The sequence below is a fragment of the Colobus angolensis genome, unplaced genomic scaffold (genome assembly GCF_000951035.1).
Source record: "Colobus angolensis palliatus isolate OR3802 unplaced genomic scaffold, Cang.pa_1.0 Scaffold109, whole genome shotgun sequence".
NCBI lineage: Eukaryota > Metazoa > Chordata > Mammalia > Primates > Cercopithecidae > Colobus > Colobus angolensis.
The window spans coordinates 1,360,181-1,376,821 of NW_012111919.1; the positions used below are offsets into that span (position 1 = coordinate 1,360,181).

At 49.8% G+C, this 16,641-nt stretch overlaps 2 protein-coding genes across 3 annotated transcripts in view; one reads left to right on the forward strand and one right to left on the reverse strand.

The window, feature by feature from the left end:
• The window catches only part of HADHA (hydroxyacyl-CoA dehydrogenase/3-ketoacyl-CoA thiolase/enoyl-CoA hydratase (trifunctional protein), alpha subunit), a 59,237-nt gene extending 48,339 nt beyond the window's left edge, over positions 1–10,898 (forward strand). For both annotated transcript variants that reach the window (XM_011950288.1, XM_011950295.1), the window contains 8 exons: positions 517–688; positions 4,041–4,127; positions 6,510–6,650; positions 7,095–7,163; positions 7,959–8,154; positions 9,335–9,449; positions 10,135–10,280; positions 10,368–10,898. In XM_011950288.1, coding sequence (XP_011805678.1) covers positions 517–688; positions 4,041–4,127; positions 6,510–6,650; positions 7,095–7,163; positions 7,959–8,154; positions 9,335–9,449; positions 10,135–10,280; positions 10,368–10,513 — 1,072 coding nt within the window. In that variant the 3' untranslated portion in view covers positions 10,514–10,898. The remainder of the gene's footprint in view (positions 1–516; positions 689–4,040; positions 4,128–6,509; positions 6,651–7,094; positions 7,164–7,958; positions 8,155–9,334; positions 9,450–10,134; positions 10,281–10,367) is intronic.
• Positions 10,899–12,105: 1,207 nt separating this feature from the next.
• The window catches only part of GAREML (GRB2 associated, regulator of MAPK1-like), a 17,154-nt gene continuing 12,618 nt past the window's right edge, over positions 12,106–16,641 (reverse strand). The window contains exons 6-8 of the mRNA XM_011951414.1: positions 16,478–16,640; positions 15,413–15,582; positions 12,106–14,544 (exon numbers count right to left, since the gene is read on the reverse strand). Of these exons, the coding sequence (XP_011806804.1) occupies positions 13,515–14,544; positions 15,413–15,582; positions 16,478–16,640 (1,363 nt within the window). The 3' untranslated portion in view covers positions 12,106–13,514. The remainder of the gene's footprint in view (positions 14,545–15,412; positions 15,583–16,477; position 16,641) is intronic.

Here is a 16,641-nt window from a genome sequence, read left to right on the forward strand (position 1 = left end):
AGCCTGGGCAACAGAGCGAGACTCCGTCTCAAAAAAAAAAAAAAGATTACAACTACAGAATAACATAAAATTATATGTTTGCGATAAGCAAATATAAAACCATGTGGTCTCAGACACACTTTGGCTGCTTCCTCTGTCATAGGTAGAGAATTACCAGAACTGCTCTTTTGTTTTGCCATTCTAGTAGTCACGTTATTTACTCCTCTTGGCAAATTTAACTGGTTTAAGAGTGATTTAGTTTATGTAAGTTGGGCATTTGGAGGCATTCTATGGTAGAAAGAATGTGTACTTGGGAGTTAACAGGTCTGAATTCTAGCACCCTCCCTTATCAAGCTATTTGACCATAGGTCCCTCTGAGACTCTTTAAACAACTCGAAAGTCTCCCTCAAAATGGGAGTAACAGAACAACTACCTCACAGAGTTGGTGAAAGACACATGTGTGCTCTGGCCCATGGACACTCAAGTAAACATTAGTTTCCTTTTCTTCCCATCTAACGAGGAATGTGTTTTTTCTAGATTGAATGACAAAGTGAAGAAGAAAGCTCTAACATCATTTGAAAGGGATTCCATCTTCAGCAACTTGACTGGGCAGCTTGATTACCAAGGTTTTGAAAAGGCCGACATGGTGATTGAAGCTGTGTTTGAGGACCTTAGTCTTAAGCACAGAGTGCTAAAGGAAGTAGAAGCGGTAAGCAAGGGGCTGTTGTACTTGAATCCTAGTGTAGTGAACAGAAAACAGAGATTTTTTTTTTTAAAGGAGCTATAGGAAACCCGTGATTGCTTTTAAAAAAGGACTATTCAAAGGCTGGGCATGGTGGCTCACACCTGTAATCCCAGCAGTTTGGGAGGCTGAGGCGGGCGGATCACGAGGTCAGGAGTTTGAGACCAGACTGGCCAATATGGTGAAACCCCATCTTTACTACAAAATACAAAATTAGCCGGGCATGGTGGCATGCGCCTGTAGTCCCAGCTACTCGGGAGGCTGAAGCAGGAGAATCGCTGGAACCTGGGAGGCGGAGGTTGCAGTGAGCCGAGATCACGCCACTGCACTGCAGCCTGGGTGACAGAGCGAGACTCCATCTCCAAAAAAGAAAGGACTTTTCATTATCAAACGTTAAGTTTTTATGTGTGCTCATGCACACTGCATATGTTATAAAGGTCAAATCTAAATCCTAAAGGAAGAAAATTAGGGTTCGTTCACCTTATTCATGTAGGAACTCTGTCACCCAAACATACAGATAACCTCACAAAGTATAGCCAGATGCTTTAAGATTTTTTGGTTAGCCGAAACCCATAACCAAACCTCTTCAGGTCTAAGGCTACAAAGGAAATAGGAGAGGACAGTTCCTCCAGATGCTTGTTCTGTGGAAATGCTGCCTTGGCCCAGCTCCCAAATGTTCTCCATAGCCACTTCTTGAGATGGGCTGACATGAACAAAACAAGTACTTGAAGTGGGGAGTAGGAAGAGTGAGCTCCGAGGAGTAATAGCAGTAATTCAGGCATGAGGTCCAAGGCCTAAGCTAGTCTACAGTTGGATAAACAGAATGTGGGTTACCAAAAGGTGGACATGAAATGATTCTGACTTGGCAACATGCTGGATATAATGAGCAGTGAACTCATTACAAAAGATAAGAGTACCACAAAGCAAGACTCTGTCTCAAAATAAATAAACAAATAGTATCTTCTTTTATTGCCCATAGAGCTAACAAAACCCATTCCTTGGACATTCTTCCACAGGCATTATCTCTAGACCACCCCCCGTTTCGGTTGTCCTCTCTAGTATCTTCCTCATGTCTCGGTGTTCTACTGCTGTGTTTACAACTATCTTTTCACAATTCTGCAATCTGGGCAGGGCTCTGCAGAGACAGTGGTGCATATGTCCACTGATTTCAAGGCTGGGGTCACTCCTGGGCTGCATTCCGCAGGAAGCTCGACTGGGGCACCTCACTGCTTCCCCCACGTCTCTCATGGCCTGTCCTCACTTAGTCATCTCACCAGAACTTCTTTGTAGTGTGGCTGCAGGCTTCCAAAAGTGCAAAAGCAGAAGCTACTGAGCTTCCTAAGTTTATTGTCAGGAAGAAAAGAAGATAAATAATTTAAAAATTTTAAAAAGAGGCTACCGGGCCTCACAGGGCTAGGTAGGCCTGGAACTGGCAGGGTAACTTCTGCTGCATTCTGTTGATAAAAACAAGTCACAAGACCAGCCCAGATTCAAGGAGAAGGGAAACAGACTCTACTTCTAGCTGGGAGAGAAGACATACATGTCCAAGGAAGGGAAGAATGTTTGCCAGCCAGCTTTGGAGACATTAGCTTGTTCAGAAAGGATTTCACCACCAGCATTAGACACTATATTACTAAGAAAGTAATCTGACACTATGTAAGCTTTCTGACAGTCATGCTGTACTGTCAATTCATTCCACTTTTTTTTTTTTTTTAGAGACAGGGTCTCAATCTGTCACCCAGGCTGCAGTGCAGTGGCATGATCACATCTCACTGTAACCTTAAGCACCTGGGCTCAAGTGAGCCTCTCTCTTTAGCCTCCTGAGTAACTAGGACTATGGGTATGTGCCACCATGCATGGCTAATTTTTTAAAGTTATTTTTTGTAAGGCCGGGCGCTCTGGCTCACACCTGTAATCCCAGCACTTTGGGAGGCCGAGGCGGGTGGATCACGAGATCAGGAGTTCAAGACGAGCCTGGCTAAGATGATGAAACCCTGTCTCTACTAAAAACTACAAAAAAAGTTAGTCAGGTGCAGTGGCAGGCACCTGTAATTCTAGCTGCTTGGGAGACTGAGGCAGGAGAATTGCTTGAACCTGGGCGGCAAAGCTTGCAGTGAGCTGAGATCACGCCACTGCACTCCAGCCTGGGCGAAAAAGCAAGACTCTGTCTCAAAAAAAAAAAAAAATGTTATTTGTTGTAGATATAAGGTCTCACTATGATGCCGAGGTTGGTCTTGAACTCCTGGCCTCAAGCAATCCTCCATCCTTGGCCTCCTGAAGTATTGGAATTGTAATTGTTTAGCCACCGTGCCCACCCTCCACTCTTGATTAACTAAAATCATGGGATCTTTACCACAAATACTGCCAAGCCAGGTCTTGTCCTTCAAGTACCCATACAGTTCTTTCCTTTTTTTTTTTTAATCTTAATGCAGTACTTTTATTGCATTATAATCTTATTTTGTACTCAGCTTTTCAGTGTGTTGAATGTGTCTTCCTCCTTGATTCTCATCTCTGTTAGGATTCTGCCTGTTCCAGGTTTGCACACGTTTGACAGGTGTCCCTTTCACGTTTTTCATCCAGCCATCTGAATAAAAACATGAATAACTGGGAGGCGGAAGTTGCAGTGAGCCTAGACTGCACCACTACACTCCAGCCTGGGCAACAGAGTGAGACTGTCTTAAAAAATAAATAAATAAATAAATAAATAAATAAAAACATGAATAAGTTGGGATTGTGGCTAGAATGCTGAGACAGTCTGCATTAGAGACTATTCTCCAGGTTGATGAAGCTCACAGTTAATAGTATTTGTGTCCTGTAGCTGTACTTACAGTGGTATGCCGTTTTTTAGTAACACACTGTATCAAATGACACAAGCATGCACATTTTGGTTTGTTCTTATAAAAGTGAAGTGGGGGAGTGTTTCATAAGCTTCCAGACTCCAGGGCAGATCCAAACAAAAGAGGAGTTGACACCCATGCTGGGTGTTGAATGAATTCAAGGCCGTCTTTCCAGTATTGTTCTAAGTTGTTTTATTGACCCAACTGCTGAGATGTAGTCTCCAGGTCAGGATAAGGTGACCTCATGATGGGTCACAACTAGAGGAAGGCAGAATGGGAAAAGGAACAAGGTCAACATCTTCCCCAACACAAAAGCCCCTAGGTGATCCGTCAATGTCTAGGTGAGTGACATCTACTGTCTGAGCAGTTGGGGGGGCGGTGAGAGAGTGGGCTGAGCCCAGGTGTCACTCATTAGCTTTGCCATGGCCTCTAATCATCTCCCAGGCCTACCTGACACATTGTTAAATGCTTTTCCCCTGCAGGTGATTCCAGATCACTGTATCTTTGCCAGTAACACATCTGCTCTCCCAATCAGTGAAATTGCTGCTGTCAGCAAAAGACCTGAGAAGGTAAACTCGGAACAGAGAAAAACCCTGAGATGTTTTATTGCTTCAGATTCACTGATAAAGGCTTAGAGCTTGAGTACAAAGAGGCAGGTCTGGATTACGAAGTGGATGCGGGTGGTTCCTAAACACCGGACACATAAATGCTAATACCATGACTAGTGTGAGATGCAGGAATAAGTAAAGTACAACAAAAAATATCCTTTTCAAGGATCCCAAATGGGCATTATTTTTCAGGTTCAGGATATAAAGCCTACCTGTATCCTACAATTAGGCATTGAGGGATAGGCCTTAAGAAAGGATGCTTCAAAATATCAGTTTGGCTACAGAGCAGAGTCAGTGACTATTTAGAACAGGTTTGGTTCCAACTCCAGGGAATGGCAGGAATGGTGGGACGTGTCTGCCTGTGGGTTTGCTTACTCAGGACATGAAAGGGCTGGGTTATATAGAAGCACTTTCTGTGAGTATTTGGAATGATGCCCAGAAGTTTATTTTTGCTCTCAACCAGAGTAATTAAGGGGAAGTGAAATCATTCAAAGAGAAGTAAAACAACTCACTTCTCTAGGGGATACCAGTTAGCTCCGCTAACCAGAGCCAGCCGAAGGTAGGCAGGAATTATAAAAGAACTTTAAGCAGCTGAAAGTGTTAATATAAATTCTATGTACTGAAAACACAAAAGCCTATTTATTCCTACTCTCCTAGCTTGCTAATGCAGGGTAATCTAGTTTCCTGGCACACAGGAGATTAGCAGTGATGCGGGGACCTGACAGAGGCAGGCTCAGTGATGGCAGGATAAAGGTCACAGGGAGAAGTGGCAGCGGATAGTCTACAGATGGACAGTCTGATCGTGTCATATCACTCAGAACATCTGTGTGGCATCTAAAATCAGTACAGGCGATGCCGTTGCTGTTCACTTGATGCTAACCTCTCCCCACCATCGGAGCAGAACAAGCATCACACTTCGCAGCTCTGGCCTCCAAGTATCTAGGATAGCTTTTCTCACCTGCTTGCCTTATGTCATTCATTTAAAAGTAAGGCCAAAAAGGCAAAATAGGGTGACCAACCATCTTGGTTTGCCTGGGACCAAGGGACACAGGACCCTCAGTGCCACAGTTGGGAAATCCCCAGCCATCCAGGATGCATTGGTAAATGTATTTTGCGTGGGGTAGTGATTATATGGATGTATATACAGTTGTCAGAACTCATCGATGTGAACACTTTCAAGATCTGTGCATTTTATTATATAGAAATTCTATGTCAATAAAGGCTAATTCTTTTGCTCAGGAGTACTGAGTCTGAATCAGGTCCTAAGTATTTCAGACGTAACTAAAAGAACACTGTAGGGGTTAGAAACAACTTTCGGATTGATAAGTTTACATAACATTTAATTGATCTGTGTGTTACGTAATGGCATTGGAGACAGACAGACCTGTAATGGAATCCCACCCTGTCATATGCTGACTGACTCTGAACTGCCAACCTCTTGATACCTTTTTTCCTCATCTAGATAATTAGGCTGACCAGTTCACAGGGTTGTAATGGATTAAATGTAACGAATAAGTGGTAAATGTATTGAACAGCAGGTAGATAATGAGCAGCCAAAAATTATAGATATGACTTGTACCTTATAGCTCAAGTGAGAGGGAGAAAGCAAAACTATAAATAAATGAATTAGACTTCTTTCACCACAGTTCTGTTGTGAAGACGGTGTAACTGTTAGCTCAATGAGGGGGTTCTCTGAAACTTTAGCACGCATCAGAATCACCAGGAGGGATTATTAAAACAAATCTGGGCCCCACCCATGGAGTTTCTGAGAACATGCACGCCTAACGCTCCCAGGTGACGACAGTGCTTGTTGGGCCCGGGTGCTACACGTGGAGAACTGCTGGTTTAATGAGTCTTAAATGCATCTGATTGTTGAGGAGTGTTAGTTAAATCTAGTATCCTGGTGGTGAGACCCATCTGTGTAAAATGCAAATGTATCTCTGACAGCCCAACACAATTCTTCTGCCTGCCCCGCCCCCTCCCCAAAAAATGGATTCTCTTATCTAACCCATCAGTATCATTAATATAAGTGGAACCTTCATCCGTTGTTCCCCAATAAATCTAGTTTGGCCTCGAGCTGTGGTTTTGGCACTGATTGTGGGAGGATCTGATGTCTGTAGTGAAAAACCTTAGAAGCAAATAGAAGAGGAGGATTCCAATATGCTCTCCCTAAGCATACTAAACTTTTATCAAAGATCCATGGAACCAAACCACTCAGCTATGTCAAGCAGTATTCCTGTATCACAGCCACCTTTCTTTCTAGCGTTTTCCTAACAGAGAAGGAATGCTCTAGATTCCTCAACCGCATTCTCCAATCTGTTGGCTTTTGGTTCCCCTTGCCAGGTGATCGGCATGCACTACTTCTCTCCCGTGGACAAGATGCAGCTGCTGGAGATTATCACGACTGAGAAAACTTCCAGAGACACCAGTGCTTCAGCTATAGCAGTCGGTCTCAAGCAGGGGAAGGTCATCATTGTGGTTAAGGTAAGGGGCTGTGTAACAGAGCTGTAGAGTTTGAAAAGTTCTAATAAGATTCCTTTTACCTCCAGGCTTGTTTATAAATATTCTGGGGCAAATGACCAGATTTTGATATGATTTTCCCCGGGTTGTCTCCAGGACGGACGGTGGCATTGACTGTCCCACTGAGTCAAGGTGGGAGTGGGGAGTCTCTAGGGTGTGGCAGGGTTCTCCCAGCCATCCCAGACCTTGAAGGTGACCATGAAACTATCTGCTGTACTGTTTGATTCAAGCCAGGCTACCCCTAGTATGGCTTCCCCTGCAATTTCATTTTTAAGGATTCTGATTGAGATTTTAAGTCACCTTAAGTTTTACAGTGACTTTCAAATGACTTTGAAGTGACCCTGGGAAAGGTAGAGTGTTTCAGTTCCAGCAGCAGGGCCAGTGAGCTCATGTTCTCTCCCTTGGCAGGATGGACCTGGCTTCTATACTACTAGGTGTCTTGCGCCCATGATGTCTGAAGTCATCCGAATCCTCCAGGTTGGTATTGCTCTCCAGAGTGTTTGAGGCATCGTCCACTCCTTCAGTCACTCCAAAACTCATAATGTCAAGACAAGGACCAAGCTTCCTTCTAATATACCAACTCCTGCTCTTGTCTAGGAAGGTCCCTGGTGCCCCCTCTCTGCACAGCAGTCGGAAGTTGGGCTCATACTGCATTGAAAGGGGCAGAGCTTTCCCTCTGCCCCACAGCCTCCTCACTGTTCCAGCAAGCTAAAGGCCCCCCACAGCATGTCTTCTATGCTGTTTCTGCACCTCTCTGAGGAAAGGACCATCCAGAACAGGGCCTGCGTGGTTCAACTGGTGCTGCATCTGTTTCTGCAGCACACAGAACCCTCTAGTAGCCGTCGAGGTCATTCTGGCAGGAAAGGAGAGGGATCCTCCTCTCTGGGCACCTAACCAGACTCGGGGATTAAAATCACAGGGCTCTGAGTGCTGCTCTTTAATGATGTTTCTTCTGTTGGCCATGACACACTCAGCCATCTGTCGTGGAATCTCCTTATTATTGAGATTCAGAAATGCAAACAAGAAAATGAAGAATTTAGTCATCTCTAAACGTCCTTAAAGTGCTGTAGATTAGAGAAGGCTCAGACTTTCCACTTGTGGCCCCAAACTTCTTTGTGCTTCCCTGAATGAAATAGCACCAGTCCTGGGCCTGGTCAGGTGACACTCAGAAGTGGGTTTTACACAAGGCAGTGTTTGGAGCCAGTACAGGGAGCCCTTTGGGGGGATTTGGGCTGCCCTTCCCCAGAGGTCCCTGCTTCGCTTCCTGTTCAGGAAGGAGTTGACCCGAAGAAGCTGGATTCCCTGACCACAAGTTTTGGCTTTCCTGTGGGTGCCGCCACACTGGTGGATGAAGTTGGCGTGGATGTAGCAAAACATGTGGCGGAAGATCTGGGCAAAGTCTTTGGGGAGCGGTTTGGAGGCGGAAACCCAGAACTGTTGACACAGATGGTGTCCAAGGGCTTCCTAGGTGAGTAGCCTCAAGGAAACATAACTAGCACCACTAGTTACAAAGTTCTGAGCAGTTCCTGAGACCAAAGAGTTACAGAAGCCCTCCTGGAAGAAAGTTTTCTAAACACAGAGCCCTTGTCATTGGAGATTTCAAAAATGATTTCATGAGTCAGGTGCAGTAGCAACCACTTATGGTCTTAGCTGCTTAGGAGGCTGAGGTGGGAGGATCGCTTGAGCCCAGGAGTTTGAGGCCAGCCTGGGCAACATGGCGAGGCCCCTTCCTTTATATATAAAAAAAAAAAAAAAAAAAGAGAGAAGAAAAAAGCCCTGTGAACCTTCTAAGGGCCAGGACTATAGACTATGGACAAAAGGCAGAGTTCTACCCTTCTGGGGCTCTAGCATCACCTGGTCCAAGTTACGCCAGATGGACAAACATTTTATCCCCCGAGACGAAATCTGCGATAGTGCAGAAGCAAGCTCTGCATCCGGGCTTTACCATGTTGTCTGGCCACCTGTGGGGAGAAAGTATAAGCTCACAATACACAGTATACAGTTGAGGCCCACAGAGAGGGGACTTTCTTGGCAAAATAGCAAAATCAGCATTCCAGCCTGGGTGTCCTAGGGCCTGGTGTTGCATATCGGGATGTTAAACTCACCCAGGTGGCGTTTCTCATCCAGGTACACAGATGCCCAGGATCCAGGTCACAAGATGATCTTTCTTTGCCCACTCTTCTGACAAAGACTAATTTGCTAGGGTTAGCTAGACATACAAATTCAGGAATTCAGAAGAGGCCAGAGCTTTATAATAGACCAACAGAGACAAGAATTCTCAGGCCAGGGTTGTTTTTTTGTTTTTGTTTTTGTTTTTTGAGACAGTCTCACTCTGTGACCCAGGCTGGAGTGCAGTGGCATGATCTCGTCTCACTGCAAGCTCCACCTCCCAGGTTCAAGTGATTCTCCTGCCTCAGCCTTCCGAGTAGCCTGGATTATAGGCGCCCACCACGCCTGGCTAATTTTTGTATTTTTAGTAGAGATGGGGTTTCACCATGTTGGCCAGGCTGGTCTCAAACTCCTCACCTCAAATGGTCCACCCACCTCGGCCTCCCAAAGTGCTGGGATTACAGGTATGAACCACCATGCCTGGCCAGGCCAGGGTTCTGAGAAGGAATAGTAACACTCCCTTTTCTTGCCTCTTTTAGGTCGCAAGTCTGGGAAGGGCTTTTACATCTATCAGGAGGGTGTGAAGAGGAAGGATTTGAATTCTGACATGGATAGTATTTTAGCGAGTCTGAAGCTGCCTCCTAACTCTGAAGTGTAAGTCCATTTGAGTGGCTAATGCCTGAAAATAGACTTTCTCTGACAGCCCAAAGCTTCCCAGCCCCTCTTCCATTTTCTTTCTTTCTTTTTTTTTTTTTTTAATACTTTAAGTTCTGGGATACATATGCAGGTTACTTAGGTATACACGTGCCATGGTGTCCTCTTCCATTTTCTTTGTGACCACCATACCTGAACAGGAGGACCACTCCTGATGCTAGCATGGTAGCTTTCCAAGTGGAAGGCCCTCACACGTGCTGCCTTGGTCTCTGCCTGGCATCGAGGTGAGAACCAGGCCACGTCTGGTGAAGCCCTCCCTGCTCCAGCCTTCTCTGGCAAGGTCCCAGAGAGCTGCTGGAAGGACAGAGTCTCCTTGGCCCCTTCACCCTCCCAGATCTTTATTGGCATTTGTGAGCAGCTGACTGTTGCTGATGCCAAAGAGATACTGATTATCTCGGCACCAGGCCCTTTTCTAGGTGCTCAGTTTCATGTTAATTAGGGCAAGTTACTCTCCACTTTTTCCGTGGGAAAGTTTGGCCCACCCAGGCAGCATCTTCTCTGAGGGTCAGCACCAACCGGCCCACAGAGCTCCCCATACACCCATCCCGACTTCCATGCTGCATCTGTGGCTCTGGCTTTCCTCTCCTTTTTCTCTTCTTCTACCTAAACATCTCTCTCTTGGCAGCTCCTCAGACGAAGACATCCAGTTCCGCTTGGTGACAAGATTTGTGAATGAGGCAGTCATGTGCCTGCAAGAGGGGATCTTGGCCACACCTGCAGAGGGAGACATCGGAGCCGTCTTTGGGCTTGGCTTCCCGCCTTGTCTTGGAGGTTGGTCTCGCAGGTTGGGAAAGTAGCTCACTTTATCCTGGAGCCCGTGTTGCATCTCCTTCAACGAAGTCCTCTTTCTCTATTCAGGGCCTTTCCGCTTTGTGGATCTGTATGGCGCCCAGAAGATAGTGGACCGGCTCAAGAAGTATGAAGCTGCCTATGGAAAACAGTTCACCCCATGCCAGCTGCTAGCTGACCATGCTAACAGCCCCAACAAGAAGTTCTACCAGTGAGCAGGCCTCACGCCTTGCTCAGTCAGTGCACTAACTCCAGCTGCCGGCAGTGCGGGTTCTCCAACAGAGTGGTCTAGATTTATCAGAGTAACGAGAGAAAGAAGACAAAATCCGGCACAGGGGTTGCTCCCTGATTAAAGTGCCTTCAGCCAAGACCATCTCTCCCTCCTGGTGAAGTGTGACTGTGAATTAGTCTCCACTTCCTGTTGGAAGCTAGAGCCCACTGTGCTCATTGTATAAGCCCCAAGGCCTAGAGTGGCAGCCAAGAGCCATCTGGAGCCACCTCTCTGCCTGTTCCTCCCAAGAGTCCAGGGTGGCCAGGGGTGGTGAGGACAATTCTGCACCCAGCCAAACACATAACAATAAAAACCAAACTCTGTGTCAGTGTCTTTGCCCTTCTGGTTTAAACACCTCCTCCAAAAAGCAATCTGGAAGAAAGCCCTGTGCTTTGAGAGTAAGAATGTGTGTGAATTCTAGGCAGCACCTTAGGGAGGGACTGGGATGAGAGAAAGTGGGACCTGGTGGGCTCAACCACACACACCTGTCTGTGTAGATGCCTTGCCTGGGCTTCTGCTCACCACAGTGTATCAGGATATTAAAGCTCTTTCCCCAGCCTGGGCTTCCTCATTGTGTGATCTTACCCATTTCTTTTCTGGGTGTGCCTCCTTCATAGGTGCTTCTTGGGATGGCTGTGGGAACGCTGGTGCTAAGCACAGGCGCCGACATTTCCCTTGATGTTCAGTGATCCTGGCCAGCCCCAGAAATGCCTGCGCGGCAATCGGGCAGTATGGGAGCGGCATGAGGAGCGCTGACCCCCACAGCACCTGCACTCCCCCATAGCTTCAGCCCCTCCCCACCCCGCCCCCTGGGGTGGAAAGTTCCTACACTCATGTTCCGGCAGAAGCAGTGCCCAGTCTGGGTAAACAGCGCTGGGGCTGACTGGGTCTGGCAGAAGGATCCACACTGTGTGTGTGTGGAATCGTAATTCCAGTCCCATCACATTCTGCATTCTAAACTGTCAGATATTACCAGTTACTCCTGCCTCTGCTCTAGTTGTTACTTCAAATATGTCCCTGGTCCCAGCTCTGTAGCTGGAACTGGCAGGCAGAGAGATCAGCTCTGGCTCTGCTTGGTCACTAGGAAGCCAGACCCTAAAACCAAGTCACCTCTGACTTGGGGTTTTCAGATGACCAGAGTAGGGGGCTGATTCCTTGCACCAAAGCCTTGCACAGGCTTCCAAATTTGGTCTGAGAGCCTGAGGCTGGCATTCTGCCAATGCAGGAAGCTAAGCTTGGGCCCTGGCTGGTGGCATTCAGCTTTGAGCCTGGGTCTTTCCCTTCAGTAACACCAGGTAGTTGTGAATTATGTTGAAACTAGTGGGAGCTGGAGGGGTTCTGGTAGGGTAGGGAGGGGCTGGCAAGGGCCTTGCAGAAGGGAATGAAGGCTGCCACCAGCCTCCTCCACAGACATGGGAATGGCCACACGCACACATCATTCCTCCATCAGTCCTCTCCTGCCTGAAGGCATTTACACTGTGCCCATGGGTCCCCATGGCCTTGTTTTCAAAAGAAGAAAGCAGCTGGCACCCAGAATGCCACTTGTACTAGTCTTCAGCAGTCTAGCATTTATTTCACTAGTCCTTGAGGATTCTTTAAATGATCTGCAAGAAAACCAAATGTCCCCACATCACAGGTTTTGTGCTCTACTCTCTCACCACGTCTCTGAGCTGAGGCAGCCTGCTTGGAGTATGGGCACCAGCATGGCTTGGCTACTCTTAAGATAAAAAGTAGAGGAAATAAATAGGTAGACTAGGTAAGGCAGAAGAGAAGGCTGGCACCTTGGACCCTGACACTAGTGGGCACCCTGTGGTTCTGGGTGAGATGGAGGGCACAGGGGTAGGGTGGGGTGTGTGGTTGGACACAATGACCAGAGCTCTGGGTACCAAGCGGATCCCCATGTTTGAGATTCAAGGGCACAAAGACCTGCTCTGAAGCACGTGAACAAGTGCAGGACTGAGCTCCAGGACCACGCTCTCCCAAGTGTACCCTCCTGTGCCAGTGACAGGAAACCAGGGAAAAACACCAAAAATCATATTGTCAGAGCCAAATGATGGGAGCAAGAGATTGGCAGAATTGGGGGTGGCTGAGTACCACTTGTTTCTAGAATCAAGGAGAAGCTGACCTAAATCGACCTGCTCTTCCACGGAGACAGTATTCTGAGACTGAACCCCACCTGATGGATGGATAACTAGTTGCAGTTAAGTCAGAGGGGAAGCCAGGGTGCTAGAGCCATCTGGGCAGTGTCTGGCTTCCTAACTAGGTAAGTGGGTCGGGTCAGTAGCAGAGCTGTGCTCTTCCAAAGTCGTCACCCATGAACCAGGACCCACTGGTGGAGCTTCTGAGGTGCCATGGCTTAGGCTTGTACACGACTCACCTGTGTGCAGGGCCAGCCCCTCCCCCACCCCAACCGCAGTGGAGCAGAGGGGGAAAAGAAAGGCATCCCAGAGACACAGACATCTACACCCTCACTCTGGGACAGCTTTAGGCCAAAAGCCCACAGAGCACAAAGGAGAGTGGGCACTTGGGAAATTTGTGCTTAAATTACCGGCCATCTTGTCTCTAAACAGAGCCTACAGGCTTGAGCAGTGGAAGTCATTTGTGAAGGTCTATAGCAGGGCATGAGGAGGTGTTAGGTCGCCCTGAAGGCCAGCTTTTGACCCCGTTGTGGGAATCACAGCAAATGCCTTACTGGGCCCAGGTACACAGTGGTGCCCCCAGCCCCTTTCCCATGTATTCCGCACACTCAAAGGCAAGTTGTCCCGTGCAGCGGTCTGAGCCCAGAGGATCACATTTCCACTTGCATCTCCCCTGGTTCCACCCAGTGGCTGCCGAGCAGTCTGTCTCGACATCGATCCTCCCTGCAGGCAGCACCTGCTCCTCCCAAGTGCTGTCCCTAGGGCCCCCATGCCAGCATTCCAGCTGTGCAGCTCCAGCTGGGCAGTTCAGATCTTGGGCCTCCAGCCTTTGATGAACTGCATGATCTTCTTGACCTGCAGCTTGGTGAGGTGGAAGTCATCGGCCAGGATGTCCTCACTGAGCTGCACGAAGATGCTACCATCGATGCGTTCTCGGGCAAAGAAGCTCACGACATCCTCTGAGAGCCCGATAAAACGCAGACTGCGAGAGACCTCCTCCAGGGAGAGCGCAGACAGGTCAGCAGGGGGCTGCCAGGAGGAGGCATCCCGGACTCCAAAGCCTGTGGCTCCATCCCGGGGACTGGCAGGAGGCCCTTCCAGGCGCCCTTGGGTTAGAAAAAGTCGTCCTCCTCCTGCCTCAGGTCCCTGCAGAGCAGCTGGTGACAGTGGGGTGGGGACCTGGCGCAGCACCAAACCTTCAGGCTCAAAGGCCTTGGGGGGGCCAAGTGGGGAAAGGCGGGGTCCAGGCCCAGGTGTCCCCACTGCTCTGGGCTCCTGAGAACGCAGCAGCTCAGGCTCTGGAGAACTGCCCTGCCCCAGGTCAAAGGGATCGAAGGGCTCCAGGGCTGGTTCCTGCCATTCAGAAGAGGAGGAGGAGGAGGGGGCGCAGGAGGAGGGGGGAGCAGCTGAATAGGCCTGGCCTGGCGAGGCCGGGCCTGGGGAATACGCAGGGCCAGAGGTAGCCACAGGACCCGAGGTGGTTGTGGGGCCAGAAGAGGAGGCCGCTGAAGGGCCTGAGGGGTAGGCAGGCCCGGAAAAAGGGTTGAGAGCTCCGAATGGAGCAAAGCGCTTCTGGGGGTGTGAGGGCTTGAACAGAGGGGGGCAGCTGTGGTAGGTCTTAACAGGGGTGTCAGCCCCTAGAAGGGAGGCGGCTCGAACGCTCAGAGGCTCTGTGAGCGCCCGGGAGGCCTGGCTGGGCTGTGTGGTTGAGGGTAGGGGTCCGGAGGCTGGGCGGCTAGAGGATTCGCCCACCTTGCAGTCTCCCCAGGTGCATGGGTAGCAATAGAGGGAGTACGTGTCCGGTGACGGGGAGCCACTGCCACTGCGGGAACCCGCCCTGTGGACAGAGACAGACACACACACACAGGACAGGTGAGGCTGAGCGAGAAGGAACATGACAGGGTCACACATGCAGTGCAGCCAAGCACCACCATGCCCTCAGCAACACGGGCCTGCACCCCAGCCCCAGTCTGAGACCCCCCGGAATGGCCCTGTTCTTCCTTCCAGCATCCCCCAGCCCAGGTCAGAAAACATAGGGGAAAAACCAAACGAAACTGAACTTAATAAAAATGTCTTCTTTTTTTTTTCTTTTAAGATGGAGTCTCGCTCTGTCGCCCAGGCTGGAGTGCAGTGGTGCAGTCTCGGCACACTGCAACCTCCGCCTCCCAGGTTCAATCGATTCTCCTGCTTCAGCCTCCAGAGTAGCTGGGATTATAGGCACGTGCCATGACGCCTGGCTAATTTTTGTATTTTAGAAGACATGGAGTTTCACCATGTTAGCCAGGCTGGTCTTGAACTCCTGACCTCAAGTGATTCACCCAGCTCGGCCTCCCAAAGTGCTGAGATTACAGGCATGAGCCACCGTGCCCAGCCTGAACCTAATAAATATTTCAAAACAGCAAGGAGCTCTCGTCCCTCTATCCTGCAGCAAGTCCCCACCTTGAGGGGACCAGGGCAATGTTCCCATCTGTTCCTCAACATTTAAGAGAGAAAGAAGCTGAAGTGGGCAGAACAGGCCACTGGGCCCCAGGTCCCAAGACACCCAGACACCGGTGCCCCTCCCTCAGCCACTGCACACGGACCTGCACCCTCGAACTTCCCAGGCCTGAAGAGTTTCTCTTCCTCAGCACCATAGTCCCCCCTCCTCACCCTTCCCTGCCTCGATCTACCTTAGAACTGAGGACCAAGGGGAGGCAGGGACTCACCCATCCTGGAGGCCAGAGGAGTAGTAGGAGAGGCTGGAGCTGGGGGAATGTACCGGCTGCAGCTTGGGGAAGCGAGGGGGAACCAGGGGGCTGCCCGAGAGCCGGCCGCTGCCATTGCCACCCCGGGGAGGCACTGGAGGGGCGTTGAGCAGGCGGCACTCCTCCTTCACCTACAAGCAGAGGGCGGTGACTCCAAACAGCTGGCGCTCCTTATCTTCCCCTTCCCAAGCAGCTGGGCAAAGGGGCTGTCTGGGCCTGACACTTGTCCCACTTTGCCAGTAGGCTGCCTTGCACCCCAACTGCTCATCCAGTCAGCCAGCCACCCAACCCTTCCTAGCCTTCCCAGCCTATCTCACGCACCCACACCCTGTCCCAACGCACGCACAGCCTCCTTCGTGTTCCTCGGAAACCCATCATGAATGTTAAGAAAAAGAATACAGAGGTAGATCAAAGCAGGTTAAGCAGACGTGCTCCCTCCTCAAGGAAAAAAAGAGAAAGCAGAGGACAAAGGAAGACCGAGGGGACCGAGGGAAGGAAGCGTCTGCCACCTGCACCCCTCCCTACAGGTCGTGTACCCCAAAGAGGACTCCATGGGATGCTGACGGGTGTTACGGGCAGGGAGAAAATGTTCTGATAAACAGGATTCCTTAGTGCAGGACTTCTCAGAGCTTTTAATATACCAATGCTCTGTGACTCCGACATGAGGAGGAGGGAAAAAGGGCTGGCAATCACTCACATCTCTAAGCTTACTTCGCCAAGGAAACTTCTTTTCACGGAACAACTTAAAGGACCCCTGTTCTGTGGAACCTTCTGGGTAACAGTGTTTCGGGGCTTCTCTCAAATCCTCTGAGGCTGGGGATCTATACGCATCTCTGTCCCACAGCTCCCCTTACTACTTTGGGGTGTCCCAAAGCCACCGTTCGCCCCAGTGCCCCTTACTACAAATGCTCTTGCCTGGCATGGCTCTGCCCTTTCCTTCTCCCCTTCCCCACCCTGCCACCTCGTCTGCCACCTACTCATGGGCCCTGGCTGGACCCGGGACCCGCCCCCAGCGCGCTCACTCACCGCCTCAGATTTGGGAGGGACTGGAGGCGGCGGCGCCTCCGGCTCCCGACGCGGCGGTCCCGCGGTCCCGAAGGAGATGAGGTCGGGTCCTGGGGGCGGCCGGGCGAGGCCCTCGGGCCCCTGGTGCGCCCACAGCTCCTCGTAGGGGATCTCTGCGGGCGGAG